At 44.0% G+C, this 27,639-nt stretch overlaps 1 protein-coding gene and 1 long non-coding RNA gene across 3 annotated transcripts in view; both read left to right on the top strand.

Annotated features, from left to right (window-relative positions):
• The first annotated feature begins 5,840 nt into the window (after nucleotides 1-5,840).
• The window catches only part of LOC147665093 (uncharacterized), a 57,628-nt gene continuing 35,829 nt past the window's right edge, over nucleotides 5,841-27,639 (top strand). Inside the window, exons 1-2 of the long non-coding RNA XR_015305048.1 lie at nucleotides 5,841-5,895; nucleotides 7,741-7,859. This is a non-coding gene — a long non-coding RNA (uncharacterized LOC147665093). The remainder of the gene's footprint in view (nucleotides 5,896-7,740; nucleotides 7,860-27,639) is intronic.
• Nucleotides 18,275-20,242, top strand: LOC147665094 (uncharacterized). 2 transcript variants are annotated; one of them, XM_086949766.1, is made up of 2 exons: nucleotides 18,275-19,276; nucleotides 19,409-20,242. In XM_086949766.1, exons 1-2 carry the CDS (start codon nucleotides 18,275-18,277, stop codon nucleotides 20,240-20,242), a joined length of 1,836 nt encoding a protein of 611 aa, XP_086805892.1. The 2 variants fall into 2 exon arrangements, with proteins under 2 accessions (XP_086805892.1, XP_086805891.1); XM_086949765.1 differs by having other exon boundaries at nucleotides 18,275-20,242.

Here is a 27,639-nt window from a genome sequence, read left to right as displayed (position 1 = left end):
CTGACTGGCTTAACAAAGTTGCAGCCCAACACCCACAAAAAACCAGACAAAGTAAACTTGATGTTAGGATTAAAGCCCCATGGGTCAATGAGCAATTAATTTTGACAAAAAAATCATGTAAAAGAATGGAAAGGGTGTGGAGAAAAAACTATGATCCCGCCATCAAAAGTCAATATAAGGCAGCTATTCGACAATATCATAGGGAGATGATTCAAGCACAGACCAAATTCTTTGAAGAAAAAATTCAAGGCCTTCCTTAACTCGCGCTCCGCCGCGGGAGGCAGTGTCTGTCCTGAACGCATGCGCAGTTGTTAAATCAAGGCCTTCCTTAACTCGCGCTCCGCAGTGGGAGGCAGTGTCTGTCCTCAGCACATGCATAGTTAATCCAAGGCCTCTTTAACCCGCGTTGTGGGAAGCAGTGTCTATCCCCAGCGTATGCGCAGTTATCCATGAACAGGCCCTCTTTTAACCCACGCTCATAGTTCAGTCCTGGCCTCAGGCTCCGCAGGGCCAGCGGAGGAGGCCCGACCCACAGCAGGGACCACAGCACCCGTATTAAACCCCAGGTGAGGTCATTTATTTATTTATTTATTTATTTATTTTGATGCTTTTTTATGAAAGCGCGGATTTTACCCGAAGGTGTCAGAGCGCTGTACAATAGAACCAATTACGTTACATGAGAGAACTGTTACAGGGAAGGAACAAACAAAGGTAGCAGGCCATAGAATCAAAACAATGCAGGCAAAAGGAACACAATAACAAACACATCCACCACAGAATGTACAAACAAAAATATACATATATATGACAAATTACAATGAGTAAAGAACTTCCTGGCGGGGTCTGAAGGAGAGAATTAGTTCTGAAAGTGTCTTTGGAATAGAAGAGATTTGAGGTCCGCTTTGAAGATCTGAATGGAGGTGATGGCACGGGGCAAAGGAGGAAGCGAGTTCCAGATTCTCACCGCATTACCTGAGAACGATTGTCTGGTGCTGGTTGGGTCTCAAGCGTGCTGTCACGGCATTCATTTTTTTATTTTTTGTTGTCTGCATCGATCATTAGACATTATTATTTTGTATCAAAAATGTTCATTGACTCTCATTGGTGTATTTGGGTAACTATTTTGAAGGGCCTCCGCAAACGTTGTCATTTTTTTCACCTGAAAAGTCTGTGTGATGAGAAGATCACAATTTCGTTTTTGGCTTTCACCAGAGTAAACTGGGGCATCCCCGTCAATTGAAAGTAGCACAGTTTTTTTTTGATTTAAAAAATTTTTTTGCAGAGTTTTATATAGCGCAAATTTGACCCAAATCGGGTATCAGATCGCTTTACATAGCACCAGTTACGTTACATGTGGACACACATTCATTTTTGTTAGGCACGGGGAGATTAGGTGATTTGCCCAGAATCACAGGATGTTTGGCATCGTTACCAAGACTCGAACCAAGATCCCCAGGTCTGAGGTCGAGCGCCCTAGCCGTTAGGCCAACTCCTCTCCCCACAGTGAAAGAACACACTCATAGTCAGCACTACCAACTGCGCTTCATTGCTACCTAGGCTTGGGCATGCACAGTAGAATCTGATTTGGCTAAAACTCCCCCAAATATGTCTCAACCTCACTAGGGCCTCAGTAACCAGGTAGCGGTCAGCCAATGCCCATCAGGTAAGCAAGCATTGGCATAGTCACTAGGTCATACCTTTGGGACCTTATAAGTGTTTAGTTATCCAGCACAATATCCTTGGTGCAACAACATTAACTGTTGCATGGCTAAACACGTATAAGGTCCCAAAGGCGCGACCTATTGGCTATGCCAAGGCTTGTTTTCATTGGTTCCTGTTTATGCCTTTTAGGTTTAAAGTATTTTATTGAAGCAGGGTAAGGAAGGAACAACAAAAACAACATAAAACCACAGGTGCCCCTCAAAATTAGTGCGTATGGTACATTAGATACATAAAGGCAGTCCTTTCGACACGGTGGGCACAGTCGTGCTTGGATCTCACAGCTCGCGCACCTGTGGGTGAAAACAAAAGGGGAAGAAAGGAAAAAGGGAAAAAGAAAAAAAGGGGGAACAACCCTGCCCCTCCTCCCACCCAACCAACAACCCCCCAACCCCCACACCCCCTCCCCCACCCCCTGTACTGTGCCGTCAATGTTATGTTATGTTATGTTATTTGTACACTTCTATAGCGCACGGCCACTCCACTGGAGTATCCCGGCGCTTTAACGAAGACTCCCAACCGAAAGATGGGGAAAAACATAACACCAAAAAGAGCATACAAACACAAAAACAGCATCAAGATTATGGGAAGAGCCAAGTCTTAAGGGCCTTGCGGAAGGACAGAAGACTAGAAGTCTGTCTTAAAGAGATTGGAAGATCATTCCAGGCATGAGGGGCTAAGTCACGAAAAGACCGTCCTCCTGCTCTTGCCCGTTTGATAGTGGGAACACTCATTTTTGATAAGGACGAGGATCTAAGAGATCTGGGAGGGGTATACCAAGACAGTCGTTTGGAGATATATTTGGGGCCTATGCCATGCAAGGCCCCAAATATATCTAGATCACAGGTACTCACATTTTCCTGGGGGGAGCAAAGTTTGGGCTATGCACTTTACAAATACATAAACATCTTATCACAATGCATTTAAGAATAAACAGACTCACTGAAGAAATGTTGCAAAAATGTAACTGAATCACTCAGTAACAAAGAATGACTCCACTAGCCTGTCTGCTCCGACACTTCTGGAAAGTTAGGGAAGGATTAGCAGAACAAGCTGCTTTTACCCAGAGCAGTGAATGAAAGTATGCGCATAAAAAGCAAGTTACATTGCTATATTATTTAGACAGAGAAGGTTTAGAACAATATTGCACTTTGCCATGATCAGAATGTGAAGCATGATAATACAAAACGATATGCAATTCCAGGTTACAATATGAATACTTGACATCCTTCATTTAATTCATTCTGGCCTGAGAGGTCCTGACAGTCTGGGGGAAGGAGGGCGTCCATGTTTTTTATGCCGGGGGGGAGTGGGGGGTGAGGGCTCACGTTTTGTTACACCACTGACCTGCACATGAACTTAATACACAAAAAGTTGTGAGCCTTCTCTTGTCACTGTGCCTCTCAGAGAGCTCCCAAACCTGGAAATTAATTATCTGCTAACTGCAGGAACATGAGTTATCCACAGAGCACTGTCAGGGAAAGCCATTAGCAGCAGCTAACTTAAAGAAACACTTCTAATCCCATTCAAGAGTGAGAGGACTGAAAGTAGCTAATCCAATCCCAATCCAAAAGACTTTATTCGGATAGCAACATATCCATAAAAGTAACAAACGTACAGGATAAAAACCAATAGAAAAATAAATAGATAGCAATCTCCAATCCATAATGTAGTAAAATACAGTAAACCTAGGTAAAGCGCATATTGTGAATAGTACAATACGATTGACTTCATAGATCGCACATAGATATCCGTGCACCCGTAGCTACTCTCAAAAAGTTGCCAATGCGCAAGATCAATTCAACATTGTCCAATTTAAATTTGCAGTCAAGAGCGTCTGTTAAATCAATAGGTGAAATTTTTTTTAAATACGGAATTAGCAACCATTATGCATATTTCATATAGTATCTACTAAAGAATAAAAAGAGTAAAAGTGTTTGACCGCTGTGACCATCACATGGACATGGCAGGGAGTCACGTTTTGCGTTATAACTATAGGGAAAACAAAGCAAATATCTTACTGTCCCAGCTCTTAGACGGAATAGGTGGCCTCTCTCCCATTGAGACATGGGTAGTGCAATATACCTTGGTAGACAATTCTCCGGATACGCAACGGATATACATTTTGCAAAAGTTTGATTATTCAATTCCCTTTCTAGTCTTTCCGCGCTATAAAGTGGGTACAATGCTGTCTTTAAAACTTTTTTGTCCATTGATACAGCTGTGTTCGAATTAGCAAACAGTCTACCAAGGTTATCGCTTTCCAGACTCTTGACTACCCCAGGAAGCCATGGAATATCTATCCCTTTCTCACAGCAAAGACTACCATCTATTATGTCCCTTGTGAGAGAAGCCTCGGGATTCTTCATTATGGATAGCCAAAATAGTGCAGGGCTGGCCCTTATGATGTCTTCAATGTATCCCAATTTCAGTTCACCTTGACATATGTACGAGGGGTGGAGATTGGAGCGCCCAAGAGTTTTCTACAAAATCTATTTTCCTCTGATTGGACGCAAGAGCATTTGGCAACACTCCATACCTCTGCCCTATAGGTAGCTATTGGTACTCACAGGATCTTAAAAATCTGTAAAAGGGCTGGAATTGTTCCCCATCTTTTAGGGCGGAGGAGACTGAGGATTGAGTTAAAAGCCCTCGAGAACTTACTTTTACAATATGCCAAGTGTTCCCACCAGGTACCGTTCGCAGCAAAGACCATTCCCAGATAAGGGGAAGTAGCAGTACAAGTTAATTTTTGGTCGCCCACAGAGATACAATTTAAAGGACATTTCCTTGGCCCACAAGGCAGTATAAAAGATTTATTACATTTTGTGCATAAATCTAGGCTGGACATAAAATCTGTGAAACCTCGAACTAAAGTGCGTAGTGCATTTGGTGTGCGACCAATTAAAACCGCATCATCTGTGTATAAAAGCACTGGGAGAGGTTTGCCTTGAATTCTGAGAACATCATTAGTTAGTGTGATCAGTGATTTGTATACATTGTTTATGTATATGATAAATAGAAAAGGGGCCAGAACACACCCCTGTGTGACCACTCTGTCTACACTGATGTCATTGGAAACTTCTCCCCCACCGCCAATCCTGACCCTCGCTTTCAGGTCCGTATGGAGATAGGCCAAAAAATGAACAAGGGCCTCATCCAGTCCATATTCTAAAAGGATGGACCATAGACGGGGCATATTGACAAAATCGAAAGCTGAGGACAGGTCCATAAGAGCTAAGTAAAGTGGCGAGTGCTGTGCAATAGTGTACTTCCCTATGATCAAATTAAGATTAAGACTTTGCTTGTTTGTGCCAACTTTACCCCTGAAACCTAGTTGGCGTTACAGTTCATATCTCATTCCCCTTATTGGATTTTGTCATTTTAGTGTCATTTTGTTCAATACACTTTACTTTATTTTTCTATTTCGGTTTGGGTTTTTTATTGTTTTGCATTTTGACTTTTACTTTTTTGGTTTCTGCATAAATATTTTGCATATTACCTTAAGTTAAGCCTGCCTGTTCGGTGCTTAGGTACCAGGGGGTTGATCCTAGGTTAATTGAATGGCTTTGAAAGTTCACTCTGACAACGGTTCTGATTGTGCCTCATCTACGGCAAATAATAATTCAGTTTCTTACAGAAACTTTCTAAAATTATCTGCAAAACAGGCAGTTGATAACCTACCAGGGTTGAAGCACCCTGTGGACGAACTGGAATATGGGATGAGTATTGTGTGGCAATAGAACCTCTAAAAAACTTCAGCTTGCAGACGAACCAAGAATCACTCTTGAATGTAACAACTTTTTAAAATAAGGTAGTCAGGAAAGTGTGGCGAATATATTGCAGCTCTTTGCATTTTGACAGCCCCAAGCAAATTTGAGAACAGAGTGGATGTATGTAGCAGAGACGAGCCTGTTCACCCAATGTGAATGGTGATTTCCGCTTTGCTGATCTGCCTGAAGTTGTGATGCTGCTGACATTAGCGTGTCTGCTAAAAGCGATGGCGTGACTGGTGGAACTATAAAGCCAAATAAGAGAAAGTTATCTTCCGACACCACAGTCTTCGTGACTGAGACCAGTAACACTGAAGACTCTGAGACTCACACCAGTAACTTCTCCTTTCAGAGCGTTATTGCTGCAGATGGAGTGAAGCCAAGAAGTAAGCACATTACTAAGGTACCAACAAAGTTTAATATTGTTCATTTGTATTAACGGTTTCTCTTTTGCAGCATTTGGAAATGCATTTTCTAGTTTTGTTGCTTTTTGTTTAGTTTTTTATTGTAGGCTATTATTTTCGGTTTAAAGGGAAAGATGTTGTAGTGCGTGACCTTAATGCTGCAGTTTGCATTTCATTACCATCATTTGCTTATCCTGGAGAATCTCGAGGGTGGAGGAGGTTTGCTTTTCCAGAGTTCTTTCTTCAGCTTCTGGGCAGTTGTTGCTCTGTGGCAAACTGTGGTCATGTTTCTCTGCTCTTCTTGTAGTAGCTCCTATGAGAGCTTCATCCTCCCGCCAACGATAATAAGATGCAAGGCATCACCCAGCACACAACACAGACTATGTTGGGTTAAGTCCATCTGCTCGGTGAAGTTAGAGCGAAGATAAAGTTCTCCGGACCTATCAGGCTGTGAATGTAACCTAAGGGCTTAAGATGAAATGTAGAGCTTACCTCCTTCCTGAGTGGCTCCAGACTGCTGTCTGCAGACCCGATAGCTGGCAGCACCCTGGAGTATGTATGTATACATCAGATTATGTTGGAAGTAACCTGCAATATAGTAGCAGGCAGCACCCTGCCATAGAGTAGGATTTCTCATAGTATTTTATTTCCTGACACATTAATGGAGATTGTCTTTTAACTGGCAGAAGCACAACACTGACCATACATTTTTCTGGGTCTGTCTTTAAAATGACGTACACATTAGGAATGGCATTTCGTTCTGCTGGAATAATAACCCAAGTTATCTTACACTCTATGTTGTTGCATGGATTTTTGGCTGCAATGCATTCCATGTTTCATTCAAACGTGCTTTCTACAGAGCGCATACATGATTTGCTGCTGTCGAGAAATAATTCTCCTGTGTACTGTGGCAGACTCTGAAATATTGAAAAACTTCATGATTTCTCTTTCAGCACTTCATAGTAAAACCTTTAAATTTTTGACTCAATCATTTGGCAGAAACTTAACTTAGTACCATTAAAATAGTTGTGATGGGGAACATTCATGTGGGTTAGGACTGGCTCGACCAGAGTGCTTGCTGACTTGGAGGAGTATGGAGTTGACCACCTTGCCTGGTCCGGTGTGGAACCAAGCCAGCGATGCTTAGCTGCAGGCTCATTTGCCCTGATACCTGGTCAACAGTTTGAGGAGGAGGAGGAGGCGAAGAGCTGGCTAAGTGTGCCATGAGGCTGGCAGTTCAGTACATCCCTGAGAAGTGAGCTTTGAGTTGATGTAGTGTTCCTCTTATACCACGTGCAATTCATCCTCTCCAGAGCCACAAGAATTCCTGGGTGTGAAGGGCGGCTGATTCTGATTGGGTGCTTGATAGTTTTACAGAAACTCATGTTCTTGGTTGTTCATGTTTGTCAGTAGTTAATGAAACACGCCCAGGGGTTTTATCTCTTCAGTGACACAAACTGCAATAAAAGTTTCTTTGTCATTGCAAAAAAATATGAATCGCCAAAGAGCCTCTGTAGGTCAAAGAATGGAAGGGCTGGTTAACTGTCAGTCATCTCACTGCTAAGCAGAGCCATGTCATGCTTCTCCCTCACTCAGGCCTCTGATTTTGACCAACATCACTTAGAACACTGGGACTTTAGAGCCCATCCTTTTAATGAGGAAAACAAAACTACAAGTCCCATAAGCAATAGTGGTAGAAGGTGTCACGCATGACCTGGGACAACAACCGATTCAGCACACCCAGTTCAATTTTTTAAGTATTTGACACAATATTGAATTTATAACCTTTTGTGTTTTATGGTCCTGAGTCACCAGAATACTAAAAATGTGTCTTTTATTTTCAGGGTCAATTAAGTAATGGTCACCAGCTTGGAAGCTCTGTTAAATCTTCAGTATTTGTCATTGATCTCCACATGTGGCTGGTTTGGGTCTGCCCCTGCATCGTTCCAGATAACTCGCACAGGTAAGGAGCTTGTAGCAGCAACATAAAACAGTCAAATCACTGTATACTGTTTTCGGAGTTTCAGTCCCAGCGACATTATCTGTAACTGAACGCAGATACCCTAGGAAGCATGTGTTTTTAAGACACGTTGCGTTCACTCACCTGAAGGTGACCTGCTTCATCATTGGGTTATACTCCTCACCAGGCCGGCGCTCCAATGCTTGGCGGGCACCACTAGAGGGCACTTTGTCGCACATCTTTTATTAAGTATGCCGGATGAGCATAGCAGGACAGAGGATGTTGTGTCATAAGATGTGAGATTGGTGAAGTCTGAATATAAGATCAACTATCGACCAGTTGCCACAATATAGTTAACCCCTTCGCTGCGGCGGCTATTCGGCCGCATCGCTAAGGGGGCGGCGCAGCGCTCACACGCTGGTGACGGCAGCGCTCCGTCACTAGCCTCGGGTGAGCTGTGCTGATGACGCAGCAGTTCCGTCATGGCCCCGTCTGCTCAATAGAACGCGCCGCACAGGCGCGAAATCAGCTCCGCGCAGGCGCGTCGGACGGGCCATGATGGAACCGCTCCATCATCAGCACAGCGACACCGCGGCTGATGACGGAGCGGTTCCGTCATCAGCATTGATGCGGTTAATGTGATCTTCCTGGTCCATGTTGAGATTAAAAACAGTGGCAGAGAAATTGAGGAACTAATGGCTCCTATCACTGTGTGAAAGTGTCGATCACCTATGGGCCTGCTGGTAAGCTGGGGTCTTTACTTCAGGTCAACGTTTTCCATGCCTTGTGTAGTCATGGAGCAATCTGTTGTCATTTCATCAGGACCAATTATGTGAAAATGGGTAAATGTGACCTAATCTTCTCCACAGCGTAAGGAGCTCTGTAGCTCAAAGCCCTGCACCGTGCATAGGTGATAAGGTGCCTATTACCATCTTACTACCACAGGTGAGCGCTGTCTAAAAGAGTGCACTAGATACGGTAACCCTCCTAAAATTCAGGACATATTGACTTATCCAATAGCGAAGACGCCGCATCAGACGGCACCTGGTTTGAAAAGCACATGCTTCCTAGGGTGCCAGCGTTCAGTTAGAGATAATGTCTGTGGGACTGAACCTTCAGAACAGTATTCTGTGAGTTGATTAAATGAAAAACGTGTATTCTGGACTGCCATTTTCCTCGTCATCTCTTATGATATGTAAAATAAAACACAACACACCTGGAGGCCAACACATCTATCATACATTTAATGCAAAAATAGCAAAAGGCCAATCAAACTAACAAGTGACAATTGTCTTTGCAATGGACGAGAGCATCCACCCTATAGCAAGTTGGAGTATATAATGCTTAATGTTGTGGGTAGTAAGAAGACACAGGAAACCTGAGAGAAGTTGGTTGGAGAGTTTATTCCTACAGAAACGAGCCACTGCACCATACATTGGCACAGGGAAACTCCAACTGACCATAAGCAGAATTAGAATTTAAGCAGCACCATGACAACTTCATAAGTTCCATGAAAGAAACAGAGCTCTCCAACAGCACTCCAACAGCACTCCAAAAGCGTCTCAACGGTGAAAATAAAATTGTCCCACCCTACAACCTCCTCACCTTGAGAAATGTCTGAAGAGACTGCCGCTGGGGAAAATCAATCCCCTTTAAACTTACAGCCGTTGGAGAAGGAAGTAGGGTCATAAGGTTAAATAGCAAAAGGAAAGGAGAGATTTAAACACGATCTTGGTCGCAGGAATTCATCTTTCATTTCATATTTTTTTTAAAAACTCGAAGCAGTGGCTCGCTTTCTTGTTGATCACAAGTCCTCGTCGCCAAAATAATGTTGTGAGTCGTAAGAAGACGCAGGAAACCTGAGAGAAGTTGGTTGGAGAATTTATTCCCAGAGAAAAGAGCCATACACTGGCACAGGGAAACTCCAACTGACCATAAGCAGAATTAGAATTCAAGCAGCACCATGACAACTTCATAAGTTCCATGAAAGAAACATAAAAGCACAAGCAAATACAACATTAATGTTACACAATGTATTTTATACACTTTTCTCCTAATACAAGTCAATAAAACATGAACATGTGATAGAAACAGTTACTGAAACAACACTAATGAGTAGGAGGAAGGATCTTCTCTCGAGAGGAATGTGAGGAGTCTGTGATGTGCAGAGTCCGTGAGGTGCAGATAAAAGATACACAGACAAGCTGCAGAATTCACTGTTTCTGGAAATAACACTTCTGTTTGTCAATATTCAATTTACAAGATGCAGGAAAGTGTGCAGATGGACATCACTAAATAAAATGGTTCTGGGCCCTAATAGAATCATATAACTTTGCAGGCATATTAAGGCGAACAGACACATCAAAATAATATAAGAATATTGTAATTTGGTTATGTAATATATCAATGCACGTTGTGGCATTCATGTGTAACCAATTATCGGTATTAAAGAAACCAGTATATCCAGTTATGCTTTCTCAATTCTTCCTTCCTAGAGGCCACTACTGCTGCTAGCCAGCTGTATTCAGCAGTGCCTCCTGTGACCTGGAATCCTGCATTTAATCAATACCAAAGGTCGTCAATGCTTCTAGCCAACTCCGGTCACTGGTGCCACTTGCACCCCACCACCCTTGGGCCTCTTATTCTTTTAGCCGGCTCCAGCCAGTAGTGGCCCCTTGGACCTGTATGTAAGCCTACTAGCCAGCTCCTGTTAGTACTGGCCCCTGGGACCTGTTATCATTCTAGCCAACTTGAGTCGTTAGTAGCACCTTGGGACTAGTGATCATACTAACCAGCTTCAGGCAGTATTGGCTCCCTGAGAACTATTATCCTGCTAAGTAACTCCAGTCAGTAGTGACCCCTTGGGCCTGTATGTAAGCCTACTAGCCAGCGCCTGTTAGTACTGGCCCCTGGGACCTGTTATCATTCTAGCCAACTTGAGTCATTCGTAGCACCTTGGGACTAGTGATCATACTAACCAGCTTCAGTCAGTATTGGCTCCCTGAGACCTATTATCCTGCTAGGTAACTCCAGTCAGTAGTGACCCCTGTACCTTAAATCCTGCTAATATTCAAAACCAGAGGTCAACTCTACTGCCAACCAGTTCCAGCCAATATTGACATGTATTGTTACCCTGCCTGTAATGAATACCAGAGGCCAGCGCTGTTGCTAGCCAGCTCCAGTCACCAGTGCCCGTCATATATTATCCTCAATAGGATCAATACCCAAGGCCTGTGCAGCTGCTAACCTGCTCTAGTCAGTAGTGACCTCCCAGTCCTGTTATTCTGCATATAATCAGCAAGGCTTCGACCCTAATAACACTCACCCCACATCCTTATGGTATATTAGCAATGTAATTAATTTACATCATACGGTAGGTACCGCACTATATCACACGATCCCAAAAACAAAGAAAATCAAAAGTTGCCTGACGGTTCAGCACTCCACCTTGTCAAAAATGACCAAATCACACCAAGCATTATAGCCCGCCACATCACATGGCACACTCAGACACAACATGACAAGATACCACGGCAGGGATTTGGGGCCATTAATCCTCTGTTTGAGGCTTGTGTGCTGTAGATGCACATGCTTTTCATACTCCTGCCATCTTGTGTTGGGTCCGGATGTTTGCAAGTTGTTTAATTATTACCCCTAGATTTATACAGGGGGACGACAATTCTCCGTTCAAGCAGCTGCCGGATGGAACACTCTCCCCCGCTCCCTCAGACTTGAACCTAACTACCTGGCATTTCGCAAGAAATTAAAGACACACCTATTCCCTAAATAGAGTCCCTCTATAGTCCCTCTCCTTCCCCCTCAACAGGATCACAAATCTTATAGCGCGGGGATGCCCTTGGGTCACCAGGCGCTTTAGAAATCGTTATTAAATTAAATTAAAATATTCCGGCGTAAAAATTACCTGCACCACTCCTTCTTTTTGATCTGGGTTATTTAATTTAATTTGTTGCAGGCTATTTTCACCTTGAGCATGCTCAAATAACCTTCCATTATGATTACTAACAGTTTGAGACCATGATTGTCGATGTGTATGTAACTGCTTCGTTTCGGTTCCCAGATCTTCCAGGTTTTTAACAAATCTCTATTCGTTTCATCCCCTCTGATACTCTCACTCTTTGCTCTATTTGTTTCCAATTGTGATGGCTTATTTTCCACCTGTTTATTATATTCCTCCACTTGCACCAATTCTAAGGACTGAATTTTCCCATTCTCTATCATTTTTATACTATCAGCTTGATTGTTTAGGCATTTATTTTTCATAACTGCTTGTACCTCCAGTAGATCCTTATTAAATAGAGGGTAAAAGGGTTTTGTTGGAGACATATGTTTACCCTCACCTTCACAATATGATATTTGGTCATGGTTGTTTCCAGTGTTCAATCTCACTATATCTGATGCATTTGTACTTTTTTTTATACCTTTAGAAGCTTTATTTCTTGCTTTCCGTTGTTTTTTCCTCTGTCTTTTTGATAGATGAACTTCCGGAGATGCGTCTGTCATTGTTGATTGTGTCGAGCATAGATTTATCACTTCTTGATCTTTTGTTTTATCATCTATTTTTTCTTTAACAACAACAGTATTGTCTTTACATTTTATTGTACCTTTAGAGGGGCAGTCAATCTTGATGGTTTGAAATCCCACATTAGGAAAATTCCCTTTTACATCGTCAAATATTGTTTTTAAAATATCCGGAATGGTAGCTAGTTTGTTAATTAGTGGGGCACAACTACACTCTGCATACGTAGATATTGGCTGGGATTGTGCCCTTACTATTAGATTATTTTGCGTTGTTATCTTCTGCTCAATTCCGGTAACAGAGGATGCCATAGGGCTCGAGATCTATTTGGACCTCCTTTTTGTTGGACTGATATGTTAAAGCTTCCAGAGTTAATTGTGAGGTTTTGAAGAATAAATCCCAAATTGCTCCCGCGTTCCCACTTCCTGGTACCTAAGTACCTAGGCTATGGTGCTGCCCATTTATGAATGATAGGTCCTTATACTCCTCTTTTTGTGGTTCTTGAAAATGATGTCCCTCGTCACAAGAATTAATGAATTGTGGACTACTATTCACAACGTCTTTTTGATACGGAGTACTCCAACGCTGCAGAGTTTCTGGGTTGATGTTGTATTCGTCCTTATTAATTTGAGATCTGTTATTTTGATTAAATTTAGGCTGGTCCTGTTTCTTAACTGAATTTATTTTACACAGAGTAAGGTCCGATTTCAGTGGGGTATTGGCTTCCCTTATGATTTTCACCCCACTATTTAGTTCATTTGGAGCTTCTTGCTCTCGTTGATTTATTTGGCCCAAATTAGATGGTTCCCCTATCCCGTTACCTTTTCTGATTTTTACTTTCACTTCTATTGGCATTGGCTGCCTAGTTGGTAGTAATTGCTGAGTATCTCCCATTGTTAGATTTGTGCATTTTGCGTCCTCTTGTTGTGAACGGCCAGTAAGTGGAATAGTTAACATCTCTAGGTCCGTTATTTGACTTCAATGGTTGACTTGGCCCTTAGTTGAATTTGACATTCGACTTCAGCTTCAGACTCAGGGTGGCCTGGTTCACTTACTCCTTGCTTAGGGGATATAATATTTGTTCTACTCAGTGGTTGAATTGGAGTTTGAAGATCACATGAGTTAGTTAGCAATGTTAGCATAGCACCAGTTGGATCTTTCATAAAATCAAACTTTGACGGCGACTTTCCCAGTTTCCCAAATGTATGGACCTTAGATGATTTAAAGGACTATATGTCACCTGCCTGTTTTATTTTAAACATATCTAATATTAGTGTTTGTTGTATTTATCTTTTCCTTTTGATAGGAGGGAAAGGTGGCCGCTCCTTTCCTGACCTCATAATACACCCTCTAAGGTGAAGAAGTCTTGCTTCTTTCAGAGAATCAAAAGGGCCAGTGACAAGACCAAACGGTGCTTTGATAGGAGAAAATCACCTCCAAACGAAAACACCCCCAAAGCACACCTCAGTACAGAATCCGCCTGTGCTGCTGGTTACTTATTTAAATAACTAATTAATTAATCGATTGATTAATATCTGGCTCCGGGTAGGGCTGTAGTCTAGGCATGCAGAGTAATTCATGGGTCAAGGGGTGCTTCAACAGGGTCAAAGTCTATTGTCACTTTCCCCTTTGCATAATTTCGCAGATTTTGTATTACAGAGTTATTACAGACTCCAATGGCTCAGCGACTTAAGGACTGATCAACCTTAACTACTCGCCACACGCCACACACCTCTTGCCACTTGTCACTCACCACTCACTGTTCATTGCTTGTTCGTTGCTATTCATCGCTGTCACGAGTACAAGGGAGAATGCTGGCAATCGTTCAGGGGCAAGATCGGAATCCACAGCCAGTCCCTCTACAGACGGCAGATGTAGGCAATTCCCTCCACTCCACTGCTCAGCTCTGCTCTGCTCAATGATTGGTGTATACGTAAAATCAGGCGGCAGTTCCCTGAGTTCTGAGGAATGATTGAAGCGTGCGATGTCGGACCATAGATGCGTCCATTCCTCATCGGAAATAGGACGGTGAATTAATTCTTCACACTTAAACATATACCGGGGGCGCGGGGAAAGCACTGTTTTAAGGAGGAAGCTATAGATAAATGAGATCACCCCTTTCATGTTAGCAGTCTTGGTGAGAAAGGCCTCAAATTTTGTGAGGTCGAGTAGCAGCCTCCCGTATCTGAGGTGTGAGGGCCCAGTGCATCAATTAGATATACTGATATCTTTCAGTGTTCTTCAATTCAAAGTCCCTTTGACATTGATCAAAAGTAAGGGGATCAAAATTGTGGAACAAATGTATTAGAGATAAGCAGCCTCCCCTTCTCCAGGCATCAAAGGGTCCCTCATGTTGGGCCGGGGGGAAAGCTGGATTGAAATGGATTGGAGTGAATGGGGATGGAAAAGGAGTCCACCTGTCATCGCCCGAAATTGAGTCCCATACTTTAAGAGTGGTGCGTGTGGGGCAGCTAAGGTCACCCTGGCAGCCGCCTTGAAGAGAAAGGAGGCTCCAGCTATTTCCCTATGGCACTCTCATCTTTGGAGACTGCTTAGCCTGGCTGATATTTTCAGGGATAATTGTAAACATTTCGAATTTAAATGGGGCACCCCTTGTCTCCGTCCTCTCTCGGGGCCTTCCGTCTGCGGTGTGTCCCTCCACCATCAGTGCCCTCCATCTCTTCCAGTTTTGATCACAATTCCTGTGTCGACCAACCTCTCATTAGTATGAATACGCCGCCACCCCGGGTGGGGTGGAGGGCGTTTTTTTTTTTCTTTGTTCCTTGTTAGATTCATAATTACTTATCCCATGTTAGGATGAGTTTGTCCACGCTTTTTGGCTATTCCGCATACAACACGTCGGTGGCGCAACCTGGAGAAATTACAGTTACAGAAGGTCGTTCAGTTTTCTTTAGACCTATCTGCTGGCTTAGCAAAGTTGCACGATCTTCTTTTTTTTCTTTTTTATCTCTCTTTCTCAGCTCCGGGGCACTTAGAAGCTGTATCTTTCATTTGGCTTATCTAATAAGAGGAGGAGCTGGTTTATATTGATCAATGCACTTTGTCCACCTGTTATAATTCTGTTCAGGCTTTCTGATCCCCTGCGTGGGACCAACAGATGATGTCATTTTTGCCTGTGGAAAAAAAAATTATTAAACACATTTTTGACAAAAATCAATCCGCAGGCCAAGGCTCCTCTGTGCCCTCTGTGCTCCCTGGTGCCCTGCAGCAGCCGCCGCACGAGCAGCACCAGCAGCGCCTTAGCACCGCGGTGCCGGCAGCGGCTGTTCCTGCCCCCGCAGCAGATCAGTAGAACTTAAAGCGCCCGTATAACAGGATGCGGGTGCAGCGGGAGAAACATTCGGGTGCGAAAACCGGTCACAAAACAAACCCAGGCAGGCGTCTCAAGCTCCGCTCTGCTTGCTCGTCAACTCCTCCTTGGCTCGGCCTCTCGGCTCTAACCGAAATGCCCTGCACTCACCGCCGAATCACAGGCCGACAATGACTGTGAACACCAACAGAGGGAAGAATTGTGTGTTTCCCCCAGTTAGTAAAAAAAAAACAGCATAAGTCTTGGCTGCTTCTGCTGCACCCAGAGTCTTATGCGACTTTTCAGTCTAATTTTTCTGTCTGGAAAAAGATTGTGTCCTGGTTTTCTGCACCCAGTAAATCCAGGTGCAGAAAAACCTAACAACTGATAATCAGGTGGAATAAAATTAACACATGAAAGTGCGCCTTAATTTCATTGCCCTTTATTCACATTCTGGAACATAGTTGAGGGATAGGTCGAGGCATTGTCCTTGCAGCACACAATAGATTTGCTTGCGGCAGAGGCCAAAACTCAAAACTCAGGAAACCAGATACAAGTAGGTGGTAACCCAGGGCAGCGGAAAACGCCTGTTGTCCGTGGAGGAGTCATTCCCTTCCCAGAAATCTGCATTACAAATTAATTAATAGTATATATTTTTTAAATATCTGTTTGGTGCCAGTCCATATGACTTTCATATCTGCCTTTGGGATTCCATGTTGCAACTCCATAGGGTACATGTATCCTTTGTGAGCTTAATAAAATGTTGAAAATTCTATAAATCCTCACTCCTACATCCAAGTATTCTCAGGCTACCATTCTACACTCTGCTCTGTCTGAAAAACAGCTCAACATTTTCAAAATTCTGCATTGATTTGGCTTGTACATTATATTTTTGGAAATGTTCTTGTATTAACTATTTAATTTTAATACTATAGGTGATTGAAATTACTGACGAAGAAAGCAAGATTTAGAACCAGGCAACTGAAGTCAGTGCCATAAGAAAGATTATTTTGAAAAACTGAAGGACGTCCAGCCTTCTACGTTTAAACAATTTCCAAAATCTAGGTGTTGCGAGGAAGTGGGAGCTGCGGAAAGTACTATACTGTAAGTGAAGTCTCTAATTTAGTATTTCATTAACCCAGAGCAAAGCCATATCTGTGCACAGAATAACCTTCATCTAAAACATCATGTAATTCCAGAGAGGAAGCACACACTGCTTAAAAGAAAGTTATAACAAACGGTTTCTTCTGCAGACCATCAAAGAAAAGACGCTGAGAGAAGACTCCGAAGCTGACACGTTAACAACCGAAAGATTGGAAAATCACCTTTGTTCAACAACCGTTTTTAACCAGTTATGCAAGTTTGAGACTATCTGCCTCTTGGTAGAAAACCACGACCCACTCTGCTCACTCTTGCGAAAACCTTAAAAATTCACCACTTTATTGTGTTCATGACCATCTCAGATAGTTTCCTTTTTATTGTGTACTGTTCTGTAATTCTATGTAAATCGCCTCAACATTATCTGCTGTGCGTGAGTGATATGTAAAACTCTTAAAGATAAAAATGGATTAAATGAGCACAGTTGCGCTATAGGTAATGTAAATACATCCTCGTCTTCAGAACTACAAATCTTAACCTTACACCAAACATAGAAAGGGTAAAAGGAACTGATGTTCTGAGACTCGTGATCCACAATAGTACTGTGCACGTGCTAACGCCCTCAGTTACTGCCATTACGTCAGTGCAAAAAGGTACTTATCAGTTTAATTATTAAATATCAGACTAATACCTTATCACTGCACTGCTAAGAACCTATACAAATAGATTTGAGAAAATATTCAGTCACAAAATAATTTGCTGCCAGAGAGGCTATAACCTAAATACTATTATCTGCTAGAAACATTTCAAAAGGTGTTACATGGCTGCTTTCAGACATATTTTCCTCAATTCAAGTGTTAAGAAGATTATACACAATTTCTTTTAGAGATAAATGCTGAACATTATCTAAACAAGCCTGACTCTAAAATCGGGTTCCCTCTTACCGTGGCATGTAAGCAAGAGAAAACTAATTGTAGAGATATTAACTCTAGGTATACACCTTATAAAAACACGGACTGTGAGAACAAATTCAGTGTTCAAAAACACCTCAATGAAGGCAAAATAACCTAATTTGGGGAAAAAAGTTACATGTGCCTGATAAAAGATACCAGACAGGTAGCTGGATAACTTCTTCTTTATTCACGACCTCCACAGTGCCACCAGGATAGCTTATCAGGACACCTATAACACCGCTCTCTTCAACTCAGTATGCCCTCACTGTCAACATTCTAAAGCAGCCTTCAGGGACAAGGAACGTACCACAGGGGGAGGAAAGGGAGGGGAGTAGGAAGGTACCAAGTGCTGCATAACATTATATGTAAAACAACTCATATAACTACCAGTAAAGTTCCTGGCAAAGTGCATCCTTAATATCTGCGTATGGTAATATTGTACTGCACATTTATGAACAGGAGATTATAACAGTGCCAAAAAAGACACAGCCATAAATCTTATCTCACAGAATTTGACAGAATGCACACTGGGGGAATCCACTCTCAGTGCAAAGTATGCCAAAAAAGTTTCAAGCGTAAATCTTATCTCATTGAGCATATGAGAATCCACACTGGGGAAAACCACTCTCCGTGCAAAGTATGCCAAAAAAGCTTCAGGCGTAAATCTTATCTCACTGAGCATATGAGAATCCACACTGGGGAAAAACCTTATCAGTGCTCTGAATGCCAGAAAAGCTTTAGTTTCAAAGCGACTCTATATGCACATGCATTAACCCACTCTGTGGAAAAACCTTACCAGTGCGCTGAATGCCAAAAAAGTTTCTGCCGTAAATCTAAATTCACTAAACATATGAGATTCCACTCTGGCGAAAAACCTTATCAGTGCCCTGAAGGCCAGGAAAGGTTTTGTAACAAACCAAGCCTATCTCGACATGCATTAACCCACTCTGTGGAAAAACCTTATCAGTGCCCTGAATGCGAGAAATGTTTCAGGCGTAAATCTCATCTCACTGAACATGTGAGAATCCACACTGGGGAAAAGCCTTATCAGTGCTCTGAATGCCAGAAATGTTTCAGTGAAAAAATCCGTCTCACTCGGCATATAGGAATCCATACTGGGGAAAAACCTTACCAGTGCTCTGAATGCCAAAAAAGTTTCTGCTATAAATCTAAACTCACTGAACATATGAGAATCCACTCTGTGGAAAAACCTTACCAGTGCTCTGAATGCCAAAAAAGTTTCTGCTATAAATCTAAACTCACTGAACATATGAGAATCCACTCTGGGGAAAAACCTTATCAGTGCGCTGAATGCCAGAAATGTTTCAGTGACAAAAGAGGACTCACTCTACATACAAGGACCCACACTGGGGAAAAACCTTATCAGTGCTCTGAATGCCCGAAATGTTTCAGTGACCAAAGCAGTCTCACTCGGCATATAAGAATCCATACTGGGGAAAACCCTTATCAGTGTTCTGAATGCCCAAAAGATTTCAGACGTTCATCAGATCTAACTGCACATGTGAGATTCCACACTGGGGAAAAACCTTATCAGTGCTCTGATTGCCAGAAAAGGTTTTGTAGCAAACAAAGCCTTTCTCGACATGCAATAATCCACTCTGTGGAACACCCTTATCAGTGCTCTGAATGCCAGAAATGTTTCCGTGACAAAGGAGGACTCACTCTACATACAAGGACCCACACTGGGGAAAAACCTTATCAGTGCTCTGAATGCCAGAAATGTTTCAGTGGAAAACGCAATCTCACACTGCATATAAAAACCCACATAGGGGAAAAACCTTATCAGTGCTTTGAATGTCGGAAATGTTTCAGTGTAAAAAGCAATCTCACTAAGCATATAAGCACCCACACTGGGGAAAAACCTTATCAGTGCTCTGAATGCCCAAAACATTTCAGATGTAAATCACATCTAACTGCACATGTGGGATTCCATACTGGGGAAAAACCTTATCAGTGCTCTGAATGCCAGAAATGTTTCAGTGAAAAACGCTTGCTCACACTGCATATAAAAACCCACAGAGGGGAACCACCTTATCAGTGCTCTGAATGTCAGAAATGTTTCATAAACAGATCCGATCTCACTAAACATATAAGAACCCACACTGGGGAAAAACCTTATCAGTGCTCTGAATGCCAGAAATGTTTCAGCCAAACAAGCAATCTCACTCAGCATATTAGAACCCACACTGGGGAAAAACCTTATCAGTGCTCTGAATGCCACAAATGTTTCAGTGGAAAAATCAGTCTCACTCAGCATATAAGAATCCATACTCAGGAAAAACCTTATCAGTGCTCTGAATGCCTGAAATGTTTCAGTGAAAAAGGCAATCTCACTAACCATATAAGAATCCACACTGGAGAAAAGCCTTATCAGTGCTCCGAATGCCAAAAATGTTTCCGCCTTAAATCTAATCTCACTGAACATGTGAGAATCCACACTAGAGAAAAAAAAATATCAGTGCTCTAAATGTCAGAAAAGATTCAGAGGTAGAGATGGTTACAAGCGCCATAAGAAAACACACTATCAAAATAATTCAGTGCTCCAAGTGCCAGAAAAGCATCAATTTTAAACACAATCTCACTCTGCATGAGCAAACGCACACAGGGGAAAAACATTACCTATGCTGTGAATGCCATAAATTCCTATTTGATTGGCACAGCCTCACTAAGCATAAGCGACTCCATACTGATGAAAAACCTTATGAGTGATCTGAATGCCAGAAAAGCTGCAGAGAAAAACGCTATCTCACCATGAGAAACTCCACACTGGAGAAAATCCTTATGCCATAAAAGCTTGAATCTGAAAGACAGTGTTATGCTTCATGAGAGATCCCACTCTGGGGAAAAACCTTATGAGTGCTCGAAATGCAAGCAAAGTTTTGGTTACAAATTACTTCTCACTTGACATGAGCGGACTCACACAGGGGAAAAAGCCTCATGTGTGTTCTGAAGGTCAGATAAGGTTTAGTCTCAAATACAATGTCACTTCACATGAGAGAATTCACACTGGACTAAAGCCTTATACAGGAGGGGAAATCCAGAAATGTTATACTCAGAAAGGAGATCTCACTAAACATGAGAAATGCATCCACATGAGGTGAACAGTAAGGCGTATCTTGAGTTGCAGAAAAGCTTCTAACAACCTGACTTTACATGAGAGAGCACATATTGTAGTTGCAATAGGATTCATCAAGAACTCTTGCAGGATAACTTAGGCTGCCCGCATGCAACCTCCAAAGAAATTTCAGTCCTGGAATTTTTTTTAATTGCAACCGAATCCACAATTTGAGTATCTGAAAGTTACAAAACTCTTAAGGTCTTTACTTGACACAGAAGAAGTGTTAGTGCTTGCAAAAATCAACTAATTGCCAAACAAATCACAATATTAATGTCTTAAATTTTACTCCACCCAAAAGGTTTCTACTCACCCTTGTTTCTTAACATATGACTGATATCTATATTTTCATGCGAAGGAAGGTTTCTCAATACGAGTGGTGTGACCGGCCACGACCACTTGCATTGAGAATTCCGACGACCCGCTTTGTGAAATCTCGCCAGGTGGTTGATTTTGCTCGCCTACTAGACCATGGCGAGCACGAGCAAGGAAATCTCATCAGGAGGTGGATTTTCCTCGCTCAAGCACATAACGTTGAAGAGTGTGAGCGTTGAAAAAAAACTTGCTACGCTCCACGGAGCGGAGTTTTTAGGAACTACGTGAGCTCCGCGGAGTACGGAAAACTCCGCCTGCGGAGTTCACCACCCAAAATGAGATAATATACAACAGCAGGAAAACATAACACACCAGTTACTTGCCTTTGGTAACGCTCTTTCTGGTCGCTACTCCTTTACCTGCAGATTCCTCACCTTGTGAATATTCCCCACACACCAGACTGGGTCCTCTAACTTTAAAGCAGAGTAGGAGACAACATGCAGCTCACTGTCAACGACATTCTGCTACAGAAGTGACAAGCGGAGACTCAAAGAAGCACTTCCCAGGCGCACTGTGAACAACTACAGAGGCCTATGAGTTCATTATCTCACTGGTCTGTATCACTTATGCAGACCCTGGCCAGATATTAATTCACCATTTTTACTATGATTAGAATTCAGATGAGGCCTTTTCATTTCCCAAAATTCTAATTGTGTTCTCAGCAGCAAGTGTATATATAAATCGTTGAGTGATGACTGCGCAGTGCTCAAGATGAAAGTGATATGATGATAAAACAGTCCGATACGCATTTTGTACACAGAAACGGGGCTGTAAATACTTTTGTACAATACAAGTTAAGCAAAGGCGATTCTTAGAAGACATAATTTTTATGAAATAGTCCCTGTATAGTTAATGTTTCGACCGTTCCAGTTAATTACCATGGTCTCATCAGGACGGTAGATCACCCCTCTCCAATATGCTCTGCAACTATATTCAATACAACCCAGTAAGGATTCTTCTGTATCTCGGGGCACTGTACCTGGGAGGAAGTCAAATTCAACTAAGCGGTTCCAGCTCCTGTTCGTCGGACCAAACAACTGCAGCCAGTGAATCCTCGGCTCGCTGTCAAACAAGTTTAAGTGTGACTCTTCCTGATGAGACCATCGTCATTGACTGTCTTGTCTGTGAGAAGCTGCACCAGCCCTCCTGTGATGGTGGGCCGGAAGACCTTGACCGCTGATGGTGATGAAGTAGCAGCTTAATTTCCAGAAAGGCATGTTGGCCATCAGTTGTCGGATGGCCAACAATTGCCTTAAACTTAACTCTGAAAAAACAGAGGTTATGATATTCAGCAAATTACTGCCGAATTGGTCTTCTTCATGGTGGCCATCTTCTTTGGTGCCCCTTCCACTGTCAGTCACCAAAGTCAGAAATGTGGGCGTCATATTTGACGACAGACTATCCTTTGTGCCTCATTTTTTTATTTTTTTTATTTGTTATTTTCAAACACCCACAACAAATAGGAGGATGGACAATTGCCTTTACATGGTGCCCGACCATTAGGAAGAAGGAGATAGTGACATTGTTACACAATCAAGGTTATCCAACGATCCCAACTCAACCCCAGACACAGATACACCTCAATACCAGTATTGCCACAGTGTCAAAAGTTCCTATAATTCTCCATGCTACTATGGTTAATGTCTTGTGCATCAAAGCCTCATCCTACTCTTCCTGAGATGCCCGCCCCAAAATCGACCTCCCCCTCACCCCCCTGCCGGCGCTACTGTCTTAAGGCTAAGTGGGATCAAATGGTGAGTCCTATTGTACGGGTTCCCCAGGTGATCTCATTTTAACAATATTATTAAGCATCCTGACTACTATGGAAGATGGGAATCGCCTCACGTTCTGCGCCTCAATATCAAGATACCTAGTCTACTGGTCTCCCTCAGCCATTAATGCGCTCACCTCTGAATCAGTTTCTGGATCTGTCGCTTTCAGCTCTGTCACAACGGCCTCCCAGGTTCGCGCCGCCTCTAATGCCTTGTCATTATGGGATCTATGGGCTTGCTGTAATCGAACTGAGCTCTCGCTGTTTGCCCACTTAAGGAATGCAGATTTCCACCTTATATAGCTAGGACCCGCCGCTGCTTTCCAGTGGGATGTCATTTCTCGTTTAGCAAGCACCAATCCCAAGTCTATGAATTTGCTAGTTAACTTCGTTTTGCTAGTATGCGGAAACCAATGAGGCAGGCAAGTCCCCCCCATTCGGAGCGATCTGTCGCCCTGTTATATTACAGAGTAAAGCGGTCATCTCTTCCCAATATGTCCAATCTACAACGGGGGCTAAGAGCCGTATTAACATGGAAATATTGGTTGATTTTAGCCGGCGTAAGATATGCCCTGTGCAATATAAAAAATTGAATCAGCTGGAATCTAGCATTCCTGGTGCCCTTCCATGCCCTTTTAAGTATCTGCGACCAGGCCGCGTCAGGTATCTCTTTAGCTAAATCCACCGCCCACTGCTCATGTAGCTTCTGCAGCGGTGCCAGTCCCTCTCCCAGCATACGTTTATATAAACAAGTGACCGCCATATACGTGCCCGCCGCCATCACTACACATTGACACGCCTCGCTCGTTGGCGGTTCCGAAAGGCCAGTGCCCCAGTGCTTCTGGATGGCGGCAACCAGGCTGCATGCAATAAGAAGTGACCCTGCGGGAGTCCAAAAGTGTCCTGTAATGCGCCATAAGGTAATAGTACACCATCTCTAAATAGATCGCCCACCATCTGGAGTCCCAGTGTTTACCACTCCGCGAGGGCAGACCAATCTCCGAATTGTGGCAGGGCCGTGCACATGCCCAACGGTATTTCCGGGGCGTAAGGTCGCTGTACCCCAACTCTGCTGTGATAGCGTCTCCAGCAATGTCTCAGGACACATTCTGCAGATGACAAATCGGTAGACCGTAACCTTTGCTGCAGTACCACAAACGATAGAACGTGCCGCGGAGCATCTGGCTCAGTCGCTCGCTTAAGCCCTCGAAACTCCTGCGCCACCGCCTGGGTGAGGTGTTGGAACTGTGCAGCTAAATAATATAATTCAAAATCAGGGATAGCTAGGCCTCCCTCGGCTCTTGGGCGGATCAGAGTATCCAACGCCACTCGGCGCCTCCCTATTCCCCAAATAAAGCCCCCCCCCATAGAGCAGAGTTGCCGTAATAGTGTGACGGGTATAAGTATAGGCAAGGTCCGGAAGAAATATAAAAGTCGAGGGAGCACCACCATTTTCAACAATGCTACTCTGCCTGTTACCGACAGTGGCAGAGTCCCCCAGAAATGCATGCTGCCCTTAAGCCCTCCGTAACGCTCTACCTATGTTACCTTCAAGCAGATATTCCTGCCTATGAAAAACATGCGTCCCCAAACACTCTCCGGCCGCCGGAAACACACATGTCTTCGCCCAATTACTCGCAGGCCAGAGATATCCCCAAATTGGCTGAGCAAGGAACGCGCTCCCTCCAGTGCGCCTCCCGCATCTCTCAAAAACAGCAGCAGATCTTCTGCATATGAGATATAATGTGACTGACCACCGAGCCTCAAGCTCCGGAACGCCCTCCCCATCCTGGCCCTCGCCGCTAACGGTTCCATCGCTAGGGCAAAGAGCAGCGGGGAGAATGGGCACCCCTGTCTAGTACCACGCCCTACTGGGTACGAAGAGGATACAATTCTGCCAACCCTCACTCTGGCGCTTGCCGACGAATATAATATTTCAGTCCAGCGTGTATATCCCTCGCCAAGCCAGAAGGCTTTCATGACTGAGAATAGGTAGGGCCAGTCCAAGCAGTCAAATGCCTTACCAATGTCCACCGAGAGGACAACTGCGCGCCCCTCCGCTCCATGGTCCCCATCTAGTATCCGTATTAGTCTGCGTATGTTGTCAGCAGTATTGCGAGTCAGGTTGAAGCCGGCCTGGTCCGAGTGTACCAGCCGCATCATTAAAGGAAGGAGTCTCGTAGCTAATACACGACTCAGTATTTTATAGTCGGTGGTGAGCATAGATAGAGGTCGGTACGCGGACGAGTCGGTCGGGGTCTTCCCTAATTTAAGGAGGGGAATGATGATGGCCTCCCTGGTGGAGGTCGGCAACACACCCCGCTGCCTGGCCTCTTTATATACCGTCAACAGTCTGGAGGCCAGGAGGTCGACATATGCTAAATAGAATTCTATGGGCAACCAATCGCTGCCCGAAATTTTGTTGCGCGCCAATTGTTTAATGGCACAACGAATTTCAGTGAGTGTGATGTCCCGACCAAGGGACTCCGCCTCTTCCGCTTTGACGGTAGGCAGTTCGAGGTCCTCCAAAGATGCCTGCACATCCATCTCCCCTGTTTGTAAGCAACTGGTATATAAGTCTGCGTAGAAGGACCTAAACCGATCATTTATTTGATGTTGCGTATATTCCAGTCGTCCCGACGATGAAGTCAATGCCAATATGAGCACACACCTAGGGGTGGGATCGGCCAATCATGCCAATAGCTTACCCACCTTATCCCGTTCAGCATGTGCGCGGGCTAAGTAAGCTCTGTGGTCGAAGCACCATAAGCGCTCCACGACCACTACTACTGTTTCTCTCCGGGCCTGGACCGTGTCCCGGTCCTCGGTGCCACCAAAGTGGGCTCTTTCACCCTCCTTAAGGGCCTGTTCCTTAGTTTCAATTTCTTGCAGGAATAGCTTCCGCACACCCACCCATTTATTAATACAAATCCAGTGAATCACTACTTTAAAAGCGTCCCATTCCAGGGCAGTCGTTGAGGCCGAGCCTTCATTTTCCGCAAAATACCGCTCAATACCCTCAACCAGTTCAGTATGGAAGGCTGGGTCTTCCAGCAACTCCGGGTGCAGCTTCCAGGTCGGAACTATACGGCGCTCCGCAACCCAACAGAAGCTCACCAATAATGGATTATGGTCTGAGATGGTGCGTGATAAATATTCACTACCAAGCCGCATGGTCGCCAATCCGGGGCTGCATAAGACCGCATCTAGCCGAACATGCAAGTCATGCAAAGCCGAGAAATACGAATAATCCCTATCATCCGGGTGCTGCACTCGCCACACATCCACAAAGCCCCAGTGATTCTGCCACTGAGCCCTGCTTTTCGCCAATGTATGAATCGGGCGGTGGGTAGCGGAGGGTGCGATCTGTCTATAGCCACATCCACAATAGAGTTAAAATCCCCACTCATCAGATCCGGGTTCGTAAAATAGTCAGCTAGGGCGACAGATAAGCTCTCCAAGAAGGGCGCCTGCTCCACATTAGGGGCATTAATACTGCAAAGTTTCACCTCCCGCCCATAGAGGCTTCCGAGGACCGCAGCATAGCGGCCCTCAGGATCTACCAGGTGGTCAATCATTTGGAAGGGGACCCCATCCCTAATCAAAATCAGCACCCCTTGCGCAAAAGCTGAGTAAGTAGTGTAATAAAGTTGCCAACTCGCCATCTGCGCTGCAGCGCCAGCCCTTCTGCTCTAGTCAGGTGTGTTTCTTGCAGGAAGGCTATCTGCGCGCCTCTACGTACTAAGTAGGAGTGGACTTTATACCTGCGCTGCATGGAGTGCAATCCCCGCACATTCCAAGTCACACATTTCACATCAGGTAACGGACCCATAGCAGGGCTCGACAAATCTTAAAAATTGTACTAGTCCTGCAGGTCTAGTTACTTGGAAAATCCCCGTGACCCAACTGCAACCTACTTGACCTCTGTCTCTGAAAACGGAGCAAAAGTGACAAGTTAACAAGATTTAAAGGCGTCTTTATTGCTCAGTCCCTCAGTGAGCAATAAAAATGCCTTTAAATCTTGTTATCTTGTCACTTTTGCTCCGTTTTCAAATACAGAGGACAAAAGTTAGTTTGTCTTCCTACTCGCCAGAAAGGACGAGTAGGACCTAAAAATAGCTCGTCCTCATCCATTCTACCTCGCAAATGCGAGCGGGCAAGTGGATTTGTCGAGCCCTGCATAGAATCGACTTAAAAAACACAGAAACCTCACATCACATCTTAACCGCGCCGGCGGGCTCCCTCCCCCATATAAATCATTCCTTTCCCCCAACAATCCCACCCCACCCTCAACACCGCCCTCCCCCCCAAAAACAGGCACTAACGTAGTGAATCCTATCCAAACTAGCCCAACGTATGCCTCAACCGGTATCAAGGCCATCTAACTGGGAACCATCCGATGGTGGCTGGAAGGAGCCTAGCACACAATCAGTAGTTAGTCAGCGCCACACCCAGCCTCCGCCCCTAGAACCCCCCACTATTCCCTCCCACTCAGCTCCCCCCAAGCATAGTTCCACACATCGCGTTAACCTAAGCTACAGTCCGTACTGTCCACCCTGAGTGAAGCCCGGGTTCTCCTTTAGTTTAGTGCCAGTAAGACCCC

The sequence above is a fragment of the Lissotriton vulgaris genome, unplaced genomic scaffold, assembly GCF_964263255.1.
Source record: "Lissotriton vulgaris unplaced genomic scaffold, aLisVul1.2 SCAFFOLD_1404, whole genome shotgun sequence".
Taxonomy (NCBI): Eukaryota; Metazoa; Chordata; class Amphibia; order Caudata; family Salamandridae; genus Lissotriton; species Lissotriton vulgaris.
Note: the sequence above shows the minus strand (reverse complement) of the source record. Positions and strands in the feature narration are given on the sequence as shown.